At 38.3% G+C, this 19,234-nt stretch overlaps 2 protein-coding genes across 3 annotated transcripts; one reads left to right on the top strand and one right to left on the bottom strand.

Moving 5' to 3' along the window:
- Nucleotides 1-1,113: 1,113 nt before the first annotated feature.
- GMNN (geminin DNA replication inhibitor) lies at nt 1,114-11,774 on the top strand. 2 transcript variants are annotated; one of them, XM_070942464.1, is made up of 7 exons: nt 1,114-1,129; nt 2,425-2,496; nt 7,229-7,327; nt 7,983-8,118; nt 9,087-9,169; nt 9,242-9,352; nt 10,790-11,774. In XM_070942464.1, exons 2-7 carry the CDS (start codon nt 2,446-2,448, stop codon nt 10,961-10,963), a joined length of 654 nt encoding a protein of 217 aa, XP_070798565.1. In that variant the 5' UTR covers nt 1,114-1,129; nt 2,425-2,445; the 3' UTR covers nt 10,964-11,774. The 2 variants fall into 2 exon arrangements, with proteins under 2 accessions (XP_070798565.1, XP_070798564.1); XM_070942463.1 differs by lacking the exon at nt 1,114-1,129 and adding an exon at nt 1,368-1,425.
- Nucleotides 11,775-12,578: 804 nt separating this feature from the next.
- ARMH2 (armadillo like helical domain containing 2) lies at nt 12,579-15,380 on the bottom strand. The gene is made up of 2 exons (XM_070939581.1): nt 15,182-15,380; nt 12,579-13,018 (listed from the first exon to the last, which is right to left on the bottom strand). Exons 1-2 carry the CDS (start codon nt 15,378-15,380, stop codon nt 12,579-12,581), a joined length of 639 nt encoding a protein of 212 aa, XP_070795682.1.
- Nucleotides 15,381-19,234: the final 3,854 nt, after the last annotated feature.

The raw sequence follows: 19,234 nt of genomic DNA, 5'->3' as shown, positions 1-19,234 counted from the left end.
GGATTTATTAAGAAAAACCTGGATGGAAGGAGTATAGGTAGTCCTCGACTTACAATCAACATTGAACCCAAAATTTATGTTGCTAAGTGATAAATCGTTTAAGTGAGTTCCCCCCCATTTTACATCCTTTCTTGACATGGCTGTTAAGCAAATCATTGCAATTGTCAAGCAAGTAACACAATTGTTAAGTAAATCGGGCTTCCTCATTGACTTTTCTTGTCAGGTCACAAAAGGTGATCACATGACCCTGGGACAATGCAACCGTCATAAATATGAGCCAGTTGACAAGTGGCTGAATTTTGATCACCTGACCTGCAACAGTTGTCTGTGGAAAGCGATGTCACTTTTTAGTGCTGTCATTAACTTCGAATGGTCACTAAATGAACTGTTGTTAAGTTAAGTGCTACCTGTATATCATTTCTGATCTTATTTAGATCTCTTACCAGTGTTTGATGCCATGGACCTTGGTGGGATTTCCCTACCTTTGGCCACAGGAATGCTTGCCCTTGATGGTTATCATTTTTTTCCCACTTGCTTTTATCATTTGCAGGTTAAAACTGCATGTTATGTTTTACAGCTGTAAAAGTTTTGAATATGCTATTCTCCCAAAGGTGCTTTTTCAAGAGGCAACTGGACTTTGTTTTTCTTTGGAGATGTTTCGCTTCTCATCCAAGAAGCTTCTTCAACTCAGAGCTGAAGGACCTTTTTGGATGAGAAACGAAACGTCTTAAAAGAAAAATAAAGTCCAGTTGCCTCTTGAAAAAGCACCTTTGGGACAACCATGACCTGGATGACTGAGAATCTCCATAGGAGATTATGCTATTACTTGTGTTTTAGCAGACTCTTATGAAGTGAGTGGCCTACAAATAAATAAATCAATTAATTAAGGGGTCTTCAGCCAGGGCAGACCTTCCCACGGATCGAAGATTTAATGCCCTACTCATTGATTTGAAAGGAACCCTCAAATACCAGACGCTATCACTGAACTCAAGAATGTTTGCTTTTGAATAACGCATGCGCAGGACTCAGCCCCGAAGGACTGTGCCACGCCCGGAAACTTTTCTACCAGCAGCCCCCACCTTCCCCCCCCCCACAAAACCCCTCACAGACGACCTCTTCCAAACATCAGGTAGGCAAAAAAAAAAAGGCACAACTCACGTGGATGGAGGGTGGGGTGGGCAGCTTTAGAGGAAGGAAAGCCCCGATTGGCTCTAGATTTTCCGAATACGGGATTTGATAGGCTAGAGGCATTGGACCGTCGGACGGGTATTGGCGCGGGGCTGACTCGCGTCACAAGGCCCGCCCGCCGACGCAGCGAGGACTTTAGGGCTGCGCGCGAAAGGCTCCTTTATTCAAGCGAGCGCGGGAGTCGCGGTCGGAGCCTCGGCGGGCGAGCGGCCTCTCAAGGGGAGCCTCGAATCCCAGGTTTGCCGTTTCTCCCTTTTCCTTCCGCGCTTCTCACGGGTTCAGAGGCGCTTTTCTAAAAGGGGGGGGGTGGAATCCTTTCGGAATGGCAACACGCTTTTGCTGGGGACTGAAGGAGGGGAAGGGGAGCCATTTTACTGTGGGCGAGCCGCCTCCCCTTGAGTCGCTCCTGGGATCCCTGCGCTGCCCAGCTCTCCCTCACTTTCCCCACCCCACCCGTTTTCTCCCGACATCCTTCCCGGGGAGAATGGGAGATGGAGTCCATCCTCATTAGGGATCTCCTGAGGCTGGCTAATCGGGGCACGCAAGCCTGCCCTCCCATTTCATCACCCCTAAATTTGGAGGGTTCCTCCCCCCTCCCCATTAAAAACAGCTTCAGTGCTAGTCAAGGTTTAAAAGATAGGCTGGGACTTCAGAAGTTAAGGCAGTGCAAATCTACTTAAGCTCAGTGGGGCTTAATATTTAAATTTTATTTTATTTTAAATTACTAAGTGCCTATGGAAAAAAATAATTTTTTTTTAATCAAATGATACTCGGGTCATTTAAATGAGGAATTGAGATGCTTTCTAAATGAGGTTTTTGGCCCTTTAAAGAAAAAAAAAAGCATGCATGCAAATAAAGCCCCAGGGCTTGCTTTAGTCTTGGTGGAAAAAACATGTAGCTGCAAGTGCTGTTTTTTGTTGGTGACCTGCTTTCACCTTAAAATTAGAGGATTCTGGTGCAAGATGCAACATGAGGCTGGCTTGTCCTTTTCAGAAGCCCGTTGGGATTTTTTTTTTTTTTTTTTTTTTTGTGGATGTTGTGAATTCTTATTCCAAAGTTCTCAAGTTTCTTTTCTTTCTTTTTATTTGCGAGCTTCCAATGCAGAATAATGTTCCAAGCTTCCAATGCAGAATAACTAGCATGAAATTTTAGCCCGATGCTTGAAAAGAGCTTGAGGGACTTTGGCTGCTCAGGATAATTTTGTTTGTGTTAATGTTTTCATTGTGCTTGTTTTAGGTTTTGGCTTTAAAAAGAAACATGAATTCTAAAATGAAGCCGCAATCAAATACCGAAAAGCCCTCTGTGAAGGTAACTAGCATGTTAACAAAGTGCTAATGTCAACACTTATCAAGAAGTAACACAGGTAGTCCTCAACTTACAACAGTTCATTTAGTGACCATTCAAAGTTACAGTGGCACTGAAAATAGTGACTTATGACCCTTTTTCCACACTTATGACTGTTGCAGCATCCCCATGGTCACGTGATTTACATCCAAATGTTTGACAACTGACTCATATTTATGACATTTGCAGTGTCCCGGGGTCATGTGATCCCCTTTTGCAACTTGATAATGTGGGAAACCAGATTCATTTAACCAGGTTACTAATTTAATAACTACAGTGATTCACTTAACAACTGTGGCAATAAAGGTCATAATATGGGGCAAAACTCACTTAACAAATTTCTCAGCAACATAAACGTTGTGCTCAATTGTGGTCGTAAATTGAGGACTACCTGTAGCAGTTGCTGTTCATATACTCTTGTTATTTCCTATAAATGTTATATGTCATAGAATACATGGATATTAAACTGGTATTTTGTGTATAAAACTAATAACCTGGGCTGATAAATTTCATTTTAATATACAAAGCACAATTCCATGTTATATGAATCAACACTTGTTCAAACTATAACACTTTATTTTTTTCCCTTTAGTTCTAATTTAGCATTTGAGAGAGATTATTCTGCTGTCAAGTTGCATTGACAGAAGATAACAGAATGCAACTATTTTACTAAAGTTCATTTTCTGTTGAACTGAAGGGCACTCAATACATATAATTTTGACGCTTAAGGTTATTTAATGTCTTAACTAAGGGCAGGGAAGGAATAGCTAGTGGAGGGCTAATTGCTTTATACTTCTGACATCAAATTGGCCAAACACAGTGGCAATTGGAAAGAGAATATATAGGAAGTCCAGTAACAAATATCCTGTACAATTACATGTTGATTATGTGAATGTGAGTTAAAGTCCAAAAAGAGCCTTTTACTATGTCATACATGATGCGGAACTTTTCCTAAATGAGTTCGTATATTTAGGACTACTAGCATAACATGAACATCCTAGGCATCTTAATCCTTTAATTCACTTCTTTGTCCCAACATTGTATGACATGGCTGGTTTTTATAATTTTACCTGCAAGGGTAAAGGAGATTGTCAGGAGGTCAATTCTTGTGTCACTTCCAACCTAACAATATTTGAAAGAAATTGTAAATCGATCAGAACTCTGCCCATGAGCACAAATAATAAACAAAATGGGATCAGAACTGTTTGGTGAAGGAACTAACAAAGTTTTATCTAGAAGATTGGCTATCTTAAGCCAGGGGAAGGGGAAAAATAGCTCAGAAAAATGTGGGAAAGGCTGTTGGACAACAAGCCAAAAAGTTGCTGACTATTAGGTCCAAGTCCCATTCTTCCTGATTATGTGATTCTTACCACCACATTTGGGACCAGATCATCTGTTGCTAAGTGATGTGGTTGTTAAATAAGACATACCTGATTTTACGACTATTTTGTCATGGTCATTAGGGGAGTCAGACTTCCCCCATTGATTTTGCTTATTGGAAGGCCCTGGAAAAGTCACAAATAGAGATCACGTGACCCTGGGAAAAACTGCCACTGGCATAAATACATGCTGGTTGCCAAGCACTCAAATTTTGATCACGTCACTGCAGGGTTGCTGTGATAGTTGTAAGTGCGAGGACTGGTTGTAAGTCACTTTTTCCAAAACTTTCAAGTGGTTATAAGTCAAGGTTTGCTTCTACAATTTAAAGGGCTGAACATTGATCCTTGGAGGTGTTATGGTCATATAACATCCCAACAATAGTTCACTTGACATGGTTGAGTAAACAAACTTAATTTAACCCAAAGAAGACAAATCTGTAAAAATTAAATTTAATTCTTCAATAAAATTTTTAAATCATTTGAAAGGGTTTACTAAACATGAAATATTAATTTTCCCGTGATACTCAAATGTGTCATGCAAACAGCACTTCAAAGTTTTCAGAAACAGCTTCAGTATTTCCAGAAATGGACAAAACATGAAGGTATAATATCCAAAATTAGGACTTCAATACTTAATGCTGTTCTCAATAACCTTGTCAACAGATGTACATAAAATAATTTTCATTTCTGGAATTCAGTTTTGAATTGCTAAAAGTATATCTTTAACTGAACAATTATGGTACTTTTGTTCATAGTGTTAATCTCAATATCTTAAAAGCAAGAAGTTATACTTAATTATTTACTGTTACTGAAATGTTTTATAACAATTTCAGACAGTTTTTAAATCAAGGGCCATTTTTGGAAACCCCCCCTATTAGTTTCCAAAACATTTAGCTAACTGATCTACTAATTAAAACATCTAGCAATATTTGAGAAATACATTGATATCCCTTGCTATTCCAGGGCTGGATTTCATGGTTTAGCTCTCAGATCTTTAACTATACTAATTGTGGGCTTATCAGGCATTGTTGGGGTGGGAAAATTAACATGGAATTGGGAGTTAATGAGCAACATTATGTATATATAAACAATGTAATTGAATAGCGGTAAGTTTTCTATTGACCATCTAGCATGGTAATACAAGAAAAAAGTTAGTAGTCAACAGACCATTTATGTGTCTCATTTGATTCCCACAACATATGAACATTTATCCTCAGATAACATCTGGAATGTCGTTAAACATCAGTTGTATATTTGATGCTGATACCACCCAACTCCAATTGACTCTTGAGTTCAAAAGATTTATTCAAATACCTGTTCTAAAATCATAATCTGCAGATTTTTGTAGAAGGAAAAAATGCTTATGAATGGACTTGAATTGTAAAAAGAAAGAAAAATGCATTTCATATCATTGCCAAAATCAGATTTATAAAAATAATTGCATAATAAATTAATGGGGCTGATTGTCCCTTAGTAATTTCTCAAGTAGCTTGAAAAAAACTTAGTGCTAGTTTTGAATCATGGCTCATTACTGCTTGCACTACCATATTCTGCACCAGTTGCTGCTTCCAGTTGTTCTTCAAGTTTAGCTCCATATAGAGCACATTGCAATAATAAACGTAGGAGGTCATTAAAGTATGACTGATCGTAAGCAGAGTCTTGTGATCCAGGAAAGCACACAAGACAAAGTTGTACAAAAGTGGTTGAGTTGTGGAATAACCTGAAGTATCTTTTAAGTCCAGTTTCATCTTCAGTTACAGAGATAAAACTTTGCCCTTTGAACTTGTCTCCTTGTTCACCTAAAACAGTGGGTCTCAACCTTCCTAATGCTGCAACCCTTTAATACAGTTCCTCATGTTGTGGTGACCCCCAACCATAAAATTATTCCTAAAACCATTGAAGATATGTGTTTTCCGATGGTCTTAGGCGACCCCTGTGAAAGGGTCATTCGACCCCCAAAGGGGTCCCGACCCACAGGTTGAGAACCGCTGACCTAAAAGGTAATGAAAGGTATACAGAAACTTCTTATGGCACTACTGGCAAAGAACAGTAGAAGGAATAATAATGAGATAAAAAAGACCTACATTGTCTTGAGATGAAATGAGTATCGGACTAATGCGTTCTTTGCTCATCAATATTCTTCGTGTTTACTTTGTACTTGCTATCTTTTTAACTTTCATCGGTACTTATTTGGTTAAACATAAAATATTGCAAGTAATAGGTTAATCCAAGCAAGGGATGGCTGTGAATATTTCTTGAATCTAATTCAATACCTACAGTTATAATCTGAAATTAGTGCAGTGTTTGTTCCCAAAGTAGCTGGCAGTTGTCCTCAAGTTCAACAGTAAATTAATTGGCAGCAGAGACTTTACCGTGGGAAAGGTTAGCACTTGTCAGGTGAAATATAGTGTGAATCACAGACTTTCTCACGCTAGTGTGACATTATGTTCCTGCTATCCCTGTTTGATTATCTACTATTGTTTACTATCTCATGGTGGCAGTGTAACTTAAAAAAAAAAAGAATGCAGGATATTGCTATTTACACATGACAGGGTGCCAGGCATTCTTTTCTTCCTACCTCCCTTCCAAAAACCCAGTGCTCCAGCTAGATCGGTATATTGTCTCTTAAACAAATAGGAACCTTAAGCACAATATACTCTATGCAGTATTTTACTTGTATATGTAAACCTCTCTCTCAACCTTTAGTAACCTTTACTATTGATGAAATTATAATAAGCAGAACTACTTTGAAGTTTACTTCCACTCTAGGCACAGTGTAAATACTACTGTTGATATAAGACAGAATTCTGTAGTATTGGTTAAAGTGCAAAGATAGACTTAACAGTGTATAAATTAACCTGAGTGTATATAATTGCTTAGGGATCACCAACCTACTTCTGCAATTGAAAATAATGCAGAGTAAAACTACATCTGAATGAATGTGTCTAGTTCAGTGGTGGGTTTCCCCCGGTTCGCACCGGTTCTATAGAATCGGTAGTAAAACCGGCGGGAGGCTCTGCCCACTGACCCCAACGTCATCAAAACGCTTCTGCGCATGCACGAGCGGAGCACACACACATGGCCCCGCTGCAAACCAGTAGTAAAGTAGAACCCACCCCTGGTCTAGTTATGATTTCTGTCATGAGAGGGCAGTGCCAGGAGGTTCTGACTTACAAGTACTGACTTTACATGTTTTAACTTTTAGAAAAAGTTCCCATCAAACATAATATTCTTACTAAATGTGAGCATGTTAGTAGTGTTTAATTATTAATATAGTCTGCTTAAAAAGTTGACTTCCTCTATATGTTGTTTCCCAGCAGGTTTCTACAAATAATACAAACTGCACATCACAGAGGCAGACCCTTAAGATGATACAGCCATCTATTACAGGTTGCCTGGTGGGCAGGACGAATGAGGTATGTATTTCTTTTGGAACAGAATCTAGTTAGATCAGTTATGAACTGGCACAGGAATTGTAGTTTGCTTTTAATTAAACTGTAATTATGCTGCTAATTTAAGTGGTATGTATTAAAGAGTCCTAAATAAATGGTGGGCGGCCTGCAAAACAACAGTTCTGAAGTATGAAGCAGACCAAACTGTATAGCAAACTTGGAGAACACTGCCCCTTGTCCACCTTGCACTCTCATGACCCCAAGAGGTTTCCTGCCCTGGCTTAAATAAACAACTTGAACTGAACATTACATTAAGACAGATCAGTGACTCATTTTCTGTCATAGCAGCTCAAGGTAATATTAATATGAACCCTAACTGGACACTCCAATAGTAGAGAATATATGTAGCTCAGGTTTGAACTTTGGTGCTTTCTGAGCTTGGTTGTTTGGTTGCAGACCTTTCAGTACCCAGGTAACATCTGGGTGGGGTGAGGGGTGGGTTGCTTCCTATTTTTACACAGTGACTTCCCAGTTTGGGTAGGGTTGTGATTTTTCTCCTTGGTAGTTCCTTGATTAGGGTATTTTTTTCTGGACTCTTTGTTTTAAGATTAATTAAATGGATGGAAGAATAGGTTGTCTTTCACCTTTAAAGATCTATTAAACTGCTCATAATTTGTAGCAGGCTAAATCTTCAATCAAGAAGAAATGTTGCAATGATCAGCTTATCTCAAAAGTATCCAAACCTGAGGCTGCTGATAAAATAGAACACAGAAACATAAGAGGAGCGATCCAACCTTCCGATCTTACAGCAAAAGGTTTGTTCCACCAATGGCGCTATAAGTACTATAACAAATTACAATACTGGATTAGATCAGCAGTCCTCAACCTTTCTGCTTGCTGGCCCGGCATTGGGGAGGGCGTGTAAGTGGCACTCACACAGGTCCATTTGTGAGCAGCAGGTGTACGCGCCCTCCATTTGCGCAAATGGAGCGTTGTGTGCGAGCAGAGGGTGCTTGTGCTCATGCACAAAGCTCCACTTGCGTGAGGGGAGGGCACTTGTGCTCGTGTGTGAAATGCCTTCCACTTGTGCGGGTGGACTTGCGAGCGTGAGCACCGTCCACTCATGCGAGGGGAGCGTCATCTTGCCCATCTCTCTCACAGGGAGCAGGGAGCCCAGTTTTGAACAGGCCGTGGCCCGGGAGTTGGGGATTGGACAGAAAAATAAGGGCACCCAGATACTGGAGAGATTGTAACCCAAGTGCAAATAATTTTAATTGAGCTTGAATAGAGACCCTCTTGACATTCTCTTGTTTGAGATGGTCATGTAACCCAACCCAGGAGTTTAACTTGAGCTTCAAGGTAGAATAGAAAGCAAATTAAAAGATAGGTAAATTAATGAGACTTTAACCCAACTGTCACACCTGTGGTTCTAGCTGGGTCAGCCTTCAAGATAATTCTGGAATAATCTGGGAGTGGAGGTGGTCTTTTTCCCTACCTGCCACTACCATGAGGAATATGTTGTTGTTTTTTAAAATGTGGTATTGCTAAAATTTTGGAATCGACTAGATTTTTAAGAACACTGACACCATAGTGCTTCATATGATGTCTGTTAAAAGCATACTTTATATCTGGTGGGCAACTATGGTAACTTTATGACTTGTGGACTTGGAATTCCTGAGTCAATATGACTGGCTTAGGAATTCTAGGAGTTGAAGTTGTAAAGTTTCTGTGGTGGACCACCCCTCCTTTATAATATCAGTACTTATGAGTTTTTTCCCCCCAGGCAATCCTTCATTCCAGTATTGGAAGGAATTGGCTGAGGAGAGGAGGAAAGCCCTGCATGAGGTTTTACAAGAAAATGAAAAGGTAATGTTCTTAGAAGTCACAGAAGACATGCTTTGGAAATTTGCATTATCTAAAATCTTCTTTTTTCTCTAGTTGCATCAAGAAATTGAATTAAAAACTAGTGAAATTGCTCGTCTAAAAGAAGAAAATGAAGAACTGGCAGAACTAGCTGGCCATGTTCATTATATGGCAAATATAATAGAGGTAAGCTGCTCAGTTGATAAAACAAAATGCTGACTGGAGTTTATGCCTTTTGGAAATTAAAAAGTAAGTAAATGATTGATCTATGTGAGGTGGAGGAAACAGTGGTCTTGAATATCCTGCTACAAGTCTCCTTTGCATGGCAGATATGATCTTTTGAACCCTGATCTTAATTTTTCAACTTTGAGGTTGAGCGATAGCAATAGCACTTAGAGTTTTATATTGTTCCATAGTGTTTTACATCCCTCTCTGAGCAGATTACAAGGTCAGCATATTGCCCCCAACAATCTGGGTCCTCTTTTTACCCACCTCAGAAGGATGGAATGTTAAGTCAACCTTGAACCTCCCTCACAATTGAATTCTAGGTTGGAGACAGTGTTTTCCTGTAATACTGTATTCTAACCACTGTGCCACCAGGGAGGATGAGCACAGTGTGTAGACTATGTTGTTAATCCTTAGACCTTTTTCATTTATCAAATTTTTATGCCTGCTCATCTCACAAGGAATGCCTCAGAGCAGTGTACAACACTATATTAAAAAATAATATATAAAGCCAATCATAATTAGAAAAAAAAATCAGAAGGCACAATAGGGAATGAATGTTAATTCTAGTAAGAGAGCAATCTCAAAAATCTCACCAGTGCTTACCTGCACTCTGGCACCTGCCTTTAGTGGCCCTCACACACACTCCGCCATTCTATAGTGTCCATCTGCAGCACCTCCCTTGCCCAGAGCTCTCACCTACCAGCTTATTTTCCTGGGATCCCTGCCTCTTCCTGATTAATGACAGGAACATGCAGTCCTAGCATTGCAAAAGTAACAAGGACTTCTGAGATTGCCTTCATTAAGTGATGTGGTCATGTATTGTTGCATTTCATCACTGAGTTGCTTAGTGATGGAAATTCTGGCCCCAGTTGCTGTCATAACCCAAGGACAATCTATACATTTACCGTATTTTTCGGACTATAAGACGCACCTTAGTTTTTGGGGAGGAAAATAAGAAAAAAGCTGATTGGCGGGTGGATCGGCCTCCTGGAATACCCCCAATCAGCTGTTTCGAAAGGTGAATTTTAGCAACTAGTTCGTTGGTTGTGAGCTCTGTGGCTTGCTTTTTTCTCAGCCTCTGAAACCTCTGTTTCAGAGGCTTTTTCTGAAGCTCTTTCGGGGGCTTTTTTTCTGAAGCTCCATTTCAGTTTCAGAGGCTTTTTTCAGCCTCTGAAACCTCCATTTGAGAGGCTGGGCAGGACTACACACTCTCTACCATTCTATAGAGTATAAGACACACCCAGATTTTCACTCTCTTTTGGGGGAAAAAGGTGTGTTTTATACTCCGAAAATATGGTAGTTTGTTTATATATAATTTTATATAAGTATAATTTGAAATGTAAAGCTAAATTTATCAAGAATAGAATGTCTTAACATGTTGTTTCACTTATCTAGCAAATAACTGGAAAAGTACCAGAAAGCCTAGACATTTTGAAAAGTTTAGATCTGGAAGAAATTGAATATGAAGAAAATGATTCTGCTGAGGAAGATTTAGATGGTGAATCTGAAGAGGAACATTCAAAATTTTCCAACAGTTCTACAGATGTTGCAGATGTGCCTCTAAATTGAGAAAGTAATCTTTAAAAGTATTGGGCTCTAAGGGGGGGGGAGAGCGGAGCAATCAAGAAATCCTCTGAAAACTACAGATTTATCTAAGATTTTGAGGATGGGGTTGCACTACTAATGTATTGCAGAGTGACTAACAGTCTTACCAAAAGTATTTGATTGTATGTAGTCACTTATTAATTGGAAATACTGTGTATTTCAGTTTGTAAATAAGTTTTTATTCATTTATGACATTTGTAATTACTAAATAAATTTACCCACACAATTATATGGCTTTCAAAATGGAACTTATTTCTTGATACATCATATTATACAATCTAGTTTTAATCTGGCATGCATTTTTATCCTTGCTTAGAGACCTCTTCCATTATAGCACAATTCCCAAATATTTTGAAGTTAATAATTTTTCTTCAGTTCTTCTCAAACTAGACATGCCTCTGCTTCTGTTTTCCAGGATTAATTTGCAAGTTTATCTTGTCTCAAAAGGTAGTGCCTTTTAAATGCAAAATATTTTTTTAAATGACTTTATTAAATCCCCACTTGAGACCCCTCAATCTTACCCTCTCATTAGCCCTGTGCATGGAATAAACAGTATTTGGAAGAAAACTACCATATTTTGTTTCTACGTTTGTTAAATCTTAGTGCAGTGTAAGAGAATATATTTAATTCCACTGGGTTAAATATAGCTGAGTAGATTAATCATTTAACGGGGAAATGAATTGCCCTGACCACTTCACTTTGCATAAATGTTTAATCTGTACATCATCTGACCTGTTTTTTTGCCTTGCTTCTTCTGATTTTTGTAACTTGATAAAGATTTCAAGAAAATTTTAGAGCTGCTTATTATTTTGTGCCATTTTGATTAGTTTCATTAAAGTTACCTTTCTGCCGTGGATCTCATATTTTTTTCCTTACTAGACAAAAACTTTTTTTTAAATGTTTTATTTTGAAGTTTTGACTACATGGGATAGGAGGGATTGCAGCCGTTTCCAACTGGGAGTTCCCCTGCTAAAGTGATCTACAGCCCCATCACCTCAGTCAGTCAAACTGAAACTTTCTTCTCCACAAATCGTAAGACTTTTTCCCAGTCTAAAACCAGATAGATCCATAATTATCAAATGTTTAGCTTAACGGGATTCCTAATAGTTTTCAATAATTTTTAACAGTAATAGTACATGAGGTGTTATTTGCATAACAGCTTATTTGTGTTTTGAAGGCTGTTTATTGTTCTTAAAACCATTTTCACAAAGCATTTCTTCAGATTGATAGCATGTAGCAGAATGAAAGCAGGCACCATCGCCTAGCCAAAACCTTGGCTGAACTCAAAAATAGCTAAGGGGACTTCATTGTGAATAATTCTCGAAAGACTGCTAGGAGATCCCAGGATTAGATGCTAGACTAATAAATTGAACATCCAGGCAACAAGCAATAAAAATCAGTTCTGTTGAGTTTAACTCGGGATATTTATCCTTTTTTATTCTTTATTGATTGAATAAATCTTAGATTTAAACATCAGTTTAAACACTAAGCAGTAATTTTATTGTGTCAAATATTTGAAGAAAGTAATACCTAGTGCTTGTCAGCAGAATTATTTGTTCCAACACATATTCCCTTAATTCTATTTGTATACGTCTGTGCCTGGATATCCCATAAACATGTACATTAACGTAGCATAGTTTTGGGGCCAGCCAAACCATTCCATGTTAGACAGGTATTCCAGCCTTTTCTCTAGTGTTTGGCCACCAATTTCATGAAATAATTTAATATAAGACATATTATTACAGCAGACAACAGTCATAAGATAACAAACCCAGAACTTCACCAGGACTAGATCTGGGTCCGCTTCTGCAGAGTCTTCCTCTTCTTCAAGATAGGAAAGGATAATTTCAGAAAGGTGGTGAGCTTTGGCTTCATTTTGGTTTACGGGGTTAATGTAGCATGCACTACATAGTCCTTTTAAAACTAAGATTCTTACTTTTGTGGATGTATCTGGCATAATCAAAATATCAATCATGTCCTGAATATATTGTGAAGCAAAACTTCCAGCACCAACACCACCTGTAAAGTAATCAATTTGTAAATTCTGAGCCACTTTCTCATTAAAGACATTTCCCAAATTTTCAATAAATGACAAGATACAGCACATTCTTCCTTCTCTCCTGCCCTCATTCAACTTGCAGAATTTGTTCAAATGATTTAAATGCAGGTATTATCACTGCTGCCTGAAAGACGAGAGAACAGCCACCAAAATGGCATTTTTGCTGCTCTGTTTAACCCAGAGCAATAACTTTTGAGTCCAGTAGAGCAGGCTCTGTTGGATGTGTCTGCAAAGAAGGCATCAGCTGAAACTGGAAATGTTACTGTCACAAGCAGAAGCACAAAAAAGGATCTATAATGGGTATATGATTGGCAATTGCTGTATTCAATTACATTGTGGTCTGCTCTTTTTACACTGCACAGCTCTTACATGAGTCAGTTTCTAAAATAAAAAATCTTATTTGAAGAAATTCGTAAAGTCAAGTAAAAAAAAAACCCTGAATGAAAAAAATAGCATAAACAAACTAGAGGAAGGTACTTTTCCTGAATAAAAATGTATTACCCAGTCTTAATTTTTTGGGGGCGCCAAAATAAGCACTAGGGCTTATTTTTCCCCATGTACGGGAGGTCCACTTCTGTGGAGCTGCAATGGGGTAGGGGACCTTGTTTGCAGCTGCAATGGGGTAGGAGACCGGGTGGCGCACCAATACCACAACTGCAAGTGGGGGGCTGGAGCTGCCCCACATGCCCTGTACTGGTTTACCTTAGGGCCCCTCAACCAGGCCATCCACACTTTGAAATCTGTCTCGTGGCAGTGGCTCCAGCAGCCCTGTCCAGTAGGACCCTGCATGGCCGCTGGCCCACTTCTGCTTGCTCACAGCTGCAATGGAGCAGGCAACACGAGACAATGGGACGGAGCGGGCAGCCTGCCTGCTCTAGCCCACAGACTCTTGACTTTCCCACATCCTGCATGGTACGTCCAAATCGTGTGCCTCCCCCTACATCTGCCTGATGCTTGGACAGGTATTCAACTGACCTGTGATGTGCAGGCTGCAGCTGCTGGTGGACATGGTTAGCCCCTGTGCCCTCACGACCTCGGTGCTGGCCATGCCCCTGTGCTGATGATCTTAATTAGGGCTTATTTTTGGGGTAGGGCTTATTTGGGGGGTAGAACTACATACCTGGCTTGGAGTGAAATTGGAAGGATGGGCTTTAAAGTTTGTTCTCTCGATTAAAAAGATGAGATGAAGACAGCAAAAGGATCAATTAATTACCATTCTTGCTTCTAAGCACCGTTTTTTATTGAGCAGTTGGGAACTTTAATAGTGATGATTTTCAGGCCTTTTTAACAATACAGTAATTTTAAAACACATCTCTTCTAAGTCCCAACTAACAGGCAGGCATACAAAGTTCTGCTGTTGCTGAAGACCCCATAACACCTGTGTCTCGAGATAAACTCTGTAGGTCTCACGATATTTAGGAGAATGATGGCAAACCTTTTGGGCTGTGTATCAAAAATGCATAATGTCTAACTTGACTCTGCTGATGCATCACCCCTCCCTCCCCCCCCCCCGGTAACAAGAGAAATAATTTGCCCCCATATCTTTGCATGTGAATAGGGGTACTTGGCAGCACCAAAGCTGGGCCTGAAGTTGAGACCCAGGTGTCGATTTTAACCTTAGGGCCACTGCTGACACTCAAAAAGACCAGCTTGGAAAATGGTGCAATTGGCCCCATGGCCCACCAGTTCCCATGATCTGCCATACCTACTTACCTTCTCTTTCTGCTTACACCCCCTTCTGGCCTGAGGCTACTCCAGATTACACAGGTCTGTTCTTGAAGACTGTTGCTCAGCAGCCTCCAAAAATCCACAAAAGCATGCCCCATTCTTGTATTGACCCCCCTCCCACGTGAATTCCAGAGGAAGTGGAGGTCATGCAAGAATACACCCCATGTATATGAAACCTTCACAATAATGTGAATTGCAATAATGGGGTTGCTTTCAAAAATAGTTGGTTGCTGAATGCTGGCATATCACCCAAAATGTAGCATGTCACCTTTGACATGTATCAGGTTTGACATCACCAATTTAAGGATAATATATTACATATTATTTCAATGAATGTAGAATATATTAATATTGGAATCTCTTATCCCAAACTTAGCTCAATCTTTCATGTGTACCTGTGTAAGCTAGTAGGCCTATATATAATGCAGCCTTGGCTCTTTCTTCCAGCGGCAGCTCTGTATTTCTTAGATCCATGGCATATATTTTAATTTTGTGGTGATGGAAGATAGGATCTATCAGCTTGATGACTGGTTCCCTTACTTTATCACGATACATGTGATAACAAGCTTTTAGTGCACTAAATACAATTCCCATGTTTCCTAAAGAAGTATATTTCTTTTATCAAGTAAAGAAATGCTGGAAAAATCAATATTCAGTTACTACAAAACTCACTCATAATTGGTAACTAGGTAATGAATTCTGTAAACAGAATGTGTAATGTAATAGCATAGATTCTTAATGATGTCATGCATGGAATTATTTCTGTGTTTTTCTAGTTTACTTAAATCCTATTTTAAAAAAGTATTAATTTTGCAGTCACCCTTGTAACTTTTCTGGGTACCAACTGAGATTAATTAAAAAGATACCTTCTTCAGCTCCACATTCCAATAAACAGCAAGTTCTAACTCACCTTTGGAAAAATCCAGTATTTAAGAGCTTGCTAATTGAACTGTGTTCTAAAATTAGCAAAGTTGATGGTTAAAGTTCCTTTTAAAAATACATTCTACCAAAAGTGTTAAGGCACCAAGGGAAGCTTTAAAGCAGAAGGAAAGAGTTTGCTATCTTCTGAATATTAAATCATAGCTTCCAACATCTGGGAGCAGAGGTTACAACTGTTAACAATTCAGTGTCCAGGAGAGGAGAACCGGAAGCATTGAGGAGAGACTGGCTGGAAAATAGCGGGCTGCGACGAGCCTCACAAAAACCCAGCCAGACAAACTGCTGTCAGGGGGGTCTTTGGACTGGAACTGTCTTGGAGAGATGGGGAAGAAGGAGAGGTGCCTCGGATGACCAAGAGGAACAGGCAAGTTCCTCGAAGGGTTGGAGGCAACTCTCTGAACTGGCGGTGGGGGTGGTGGCCGTTAAAACAACCGCTCTGAAGCTGGGGCAACCGGACTAAGATTTGTGCAGGAGCGATGTTTGAATGGAGTATTGCTACCGGGTGAGTGATTGGCGAACTCACAGGTAAAAAGAAATTTTTTAAAAAGCTTAAAAGAAGGTCCCAGCATGGAAATAACAGCTAATTGGCACTTGGGAATTTTAATTGGAGGAAGAAGAACAAACAGGAAGTTAAAGGACTAACCTCACCCCGCCCCCCAAAAAAAACTTTCTACCTGGATTTAAAATTGGATTTGGAGAAATTAAATGGAATTTGGGGAAATTAAAAACAATAAAAGAAAAAGAAATTGAAGAGAAAGTATTTTCTATGTGGATTTAAACGTGCTATTTTATTGTCTTGGGATTTATGGATTGGAGAGAGACATCTGCTACAGCAAGTACTACAATGATTGCTTTGAAGGATTAGCAAGGACTTTGACTATCATGAGAAATTTTAAGGAGTATTTATTTACTTTTAAACAGCTGGGTCTTGACTTTGAAAGGAGGTGAAAAAGAACAAAGCTTTAAAGTGGAATGGACTAGATAAATATTTGAATTGGATATTATTTGGAAATAAAAAAAGACTACATGGACTTGAATCTTAATTAAAGTAAAATAAAAAATATTTTGAATTGACAATATGGAGAATATCTGGGAATATGAGGAACTAATGGAGATGTTTAAAAATGTGTGTGAAGCATTTAAGGGCAATAAAGAAGCAGAAGCCTGGTTAGAATACACAAAAAAGGAAAAAGAGAATAAAAATGAGAAGCAAGAATACAATGTTGAAGGGAAAATTAATGAAGATAAAAAGATAGATAATTACATCTATCTGTCTGGGATTGACAGTTACCAAAAAAAATGGATAGGGGGAATATCCCCCAAAAAAGAAGGGAAGAGAAGGAAATGGGAAAAGACTGGGTAAAAATAGGGGGAGAATTATGAGGGTAACAGTCTTAAAAGTTAGAGAAAGGATTCAGGGCAAAAGATACAATAAATAGAAAAAGATGAAGATGAAGATAATAAGAGAATGTAATAAAGGGAGAAAAATATTAAGAAGTGGAATCTTGGAAAGGCCAAAAGAAAATGGTTAAAAGGGGAAGAATAATGAGAGAAGGAAGGGAAATAAAGCATTTATTAATTGATTTAAGGGAATTGTGCTAATAGTAGAAATTGTATGTAAGAAGCAAACAAGATTAAGTATATTGTTAATTGTAAAATGGATCAGCAGATGTAATATGAAATGTAATTTGGTTTAACTATGGAAATAACTGAAATTAAGATATAAAATTGAAAGGTTAGTAAATGATGAAATAAAATAATTAATTTATATTAGAATAAGAAATTAGGAATTAAGGAAAATAGGTGGAAGGTTAAATTAAAAGGTTTCAATGTAAAAATGGAATAAGATGAAATATATTGTTAATAATAAAAAAAATGTGATGGGGATTGCGAGAAACATTTTCAATAAATGGAGAAAAAAATTGGGGTTGCTCGGATACCATTTGGGAAAATATTGAACTGAAAATGAATACAACAATGGAGAGAGACTGGAAAGAGGAGGGATAAAAACAGGGGAGAAGAGGAAGGAGAGAGGAAGGAGAGGAGAGAAGAAAGGGAAAAGGAGAGGAAGAAAGGGAAAAGGAGAGGAAGAAAGAGGGGAAATAAGAATAGGAGAGAAGGTTAGGAAGGGAGGATTGGGGGAAAGGAAGGGGAAGGAGAGAAGGGGAAGGAGAGGAGGGAAGTGAAAGACAGACGGAGAAGAAGGATTGTTGTATAATAAAGGAGATGGAATGGTAGAAGGGCAACCCCGAGTATACTCAAACTTATTAGGATGAAGAACGAACTAATATGCAAGTTAAAAGAGAATATATATGATTAACAATGGATAAGATAAAATAACCAACTGAAATAATGTTAAGAAATTAGGATTTGAGGGCGGATGGTGATACTGTTTATATAATAAGTATAGAAGTATTAAGACAAGATAAAAAAGTAGGGAAAAAGAATATTTTAGCAGAAATTGAAACTATGTAAAATGTATTTGGATATGATAAGTTGTATAAGATATGATTCAGTTCAATACTCTGTTCATAAAATATTTATGTAAAAGAAAAAATCAATAAAACATGTTTCTAAAAAAAAACAAACAAAAAAAATTCAGTGTCCAGGAATATTTGCAGGAAGATGATGTCTAAACCCTGCTTTGAAAGCCTTACACACCCATGAGCCCTTACAGGTAGTCCGGACTAGAAGTACAAGCTCTGTCTTTATTGTAAGGTTATATTAACAGAATTTTGCACAACTGAAAAATATTTCTCCCCTCCTTACCTTTTACTCTCTGGGAAAATGGGACAATCTCATCTGAAACATTTCCTATGCCCTCCCTCCTGCTACGGGCTGAGATCTCTTACACGCTAGTTATCTAGTTGGCAGCTCTTCCTCCTGCCTCCCAAAGTCATTGCCACATACTTTTACAGGAACTGACCGCCAATAAATGCAAGAAAACTTTATCACATGCTATTTCGTATTTCAAAAATAATGTTTATTATAACTTAAAGGAAGCAGTAAATACCAGAAATAACAAATACCACAAAATTAGAAGGCATATATAAGTCAAGAATCAGTACAAAAGACGACCATAAAAGCTCATGTGAGCAATGTGCTATAAAAACCTGAAACATAATACTTTCACATGTTATGAGAAATGCTTGTTTTTTTCCAGTAACTTTTAAGTAACTGTACAAATGTAATTTTAATCAAATAATACTTATATGTGATTTATAAATATACAGATATATACATTCACAAAAATAATGTCTTAATCATGCATTTGCAAAAGAAGGGCTTTATTAGATCATATTTCTAAACAAAACTTCAAAATCTACCTGATTCAGAGAATGCTTGATTGTTTTTTCTGCTTGTAGATCCCAACAATAGCAGAGAAACTAATTGCTTTCATAAGTGTATATCCACAAATGTAGTAGCAAGGAGTTCTATTAAATACTTTGGAGCTGCAATTCTATTCATTCTTGTCTGAAACAAGGATAAACTCAGGAGGATTTTCTTCA

This window comes from Pituophis catenifer, unplaced genomic scaffold (assembly GCF_029215685.1).
Source record: "Pituophis catenifer annectens isolate HBS135680 unplaced genomic scaffold, rPitCat1.0.hap2 SCAF_3, whole genome shotgun sequence".
In the NCBI taxonomy this organism is placed as follows: Eukaryota; Metazoa; Chordata; class Lepidosauria; order Squamata; family Colubridae; genus Pituophis; species Pituophis catenifer.
Note: the sequence above shows the minus strand (reverse complement) of the source record. Positions and strands in the feature narration are given on the sequence as shown.

Coding starts and splice junctions, on each gene's coding strand:
- ARMH2 (XM_070939581.1), bottom strand. CDS start 15,380: ATGGGAATTGTATTTAGTGCACTAAAAGCTTGTTATCACATGTATCGT. Junction 13,019..15,181: donor AGGCCTACTAGCTTACACAG/GTACACATGAAA, acceptor ATTACTTTACAG/GTGGTGTTGGTGCTGGAAGT.
- GMNN (XM_070942464.1), top strand. CDS start 2,446: ATGAATTCTAAAATGAAGCCGCAATCAAATACCGAAAAGCCCTCTGTG. Junction 7,328..7,982: donor TGGTGGGCAGGACGAATGAG/GTATGTATTTCT, acceptor CATAATTTGTAG/CAGGCTAAATCTTCAATCAA. Junction 8,119..9,086: donor TTCCGATCTTACAGCAAAAG/GTTTGTTCCACC, acceptor TTTTCCCCCCAG/GCAATCCTTCATTCCAGTAT.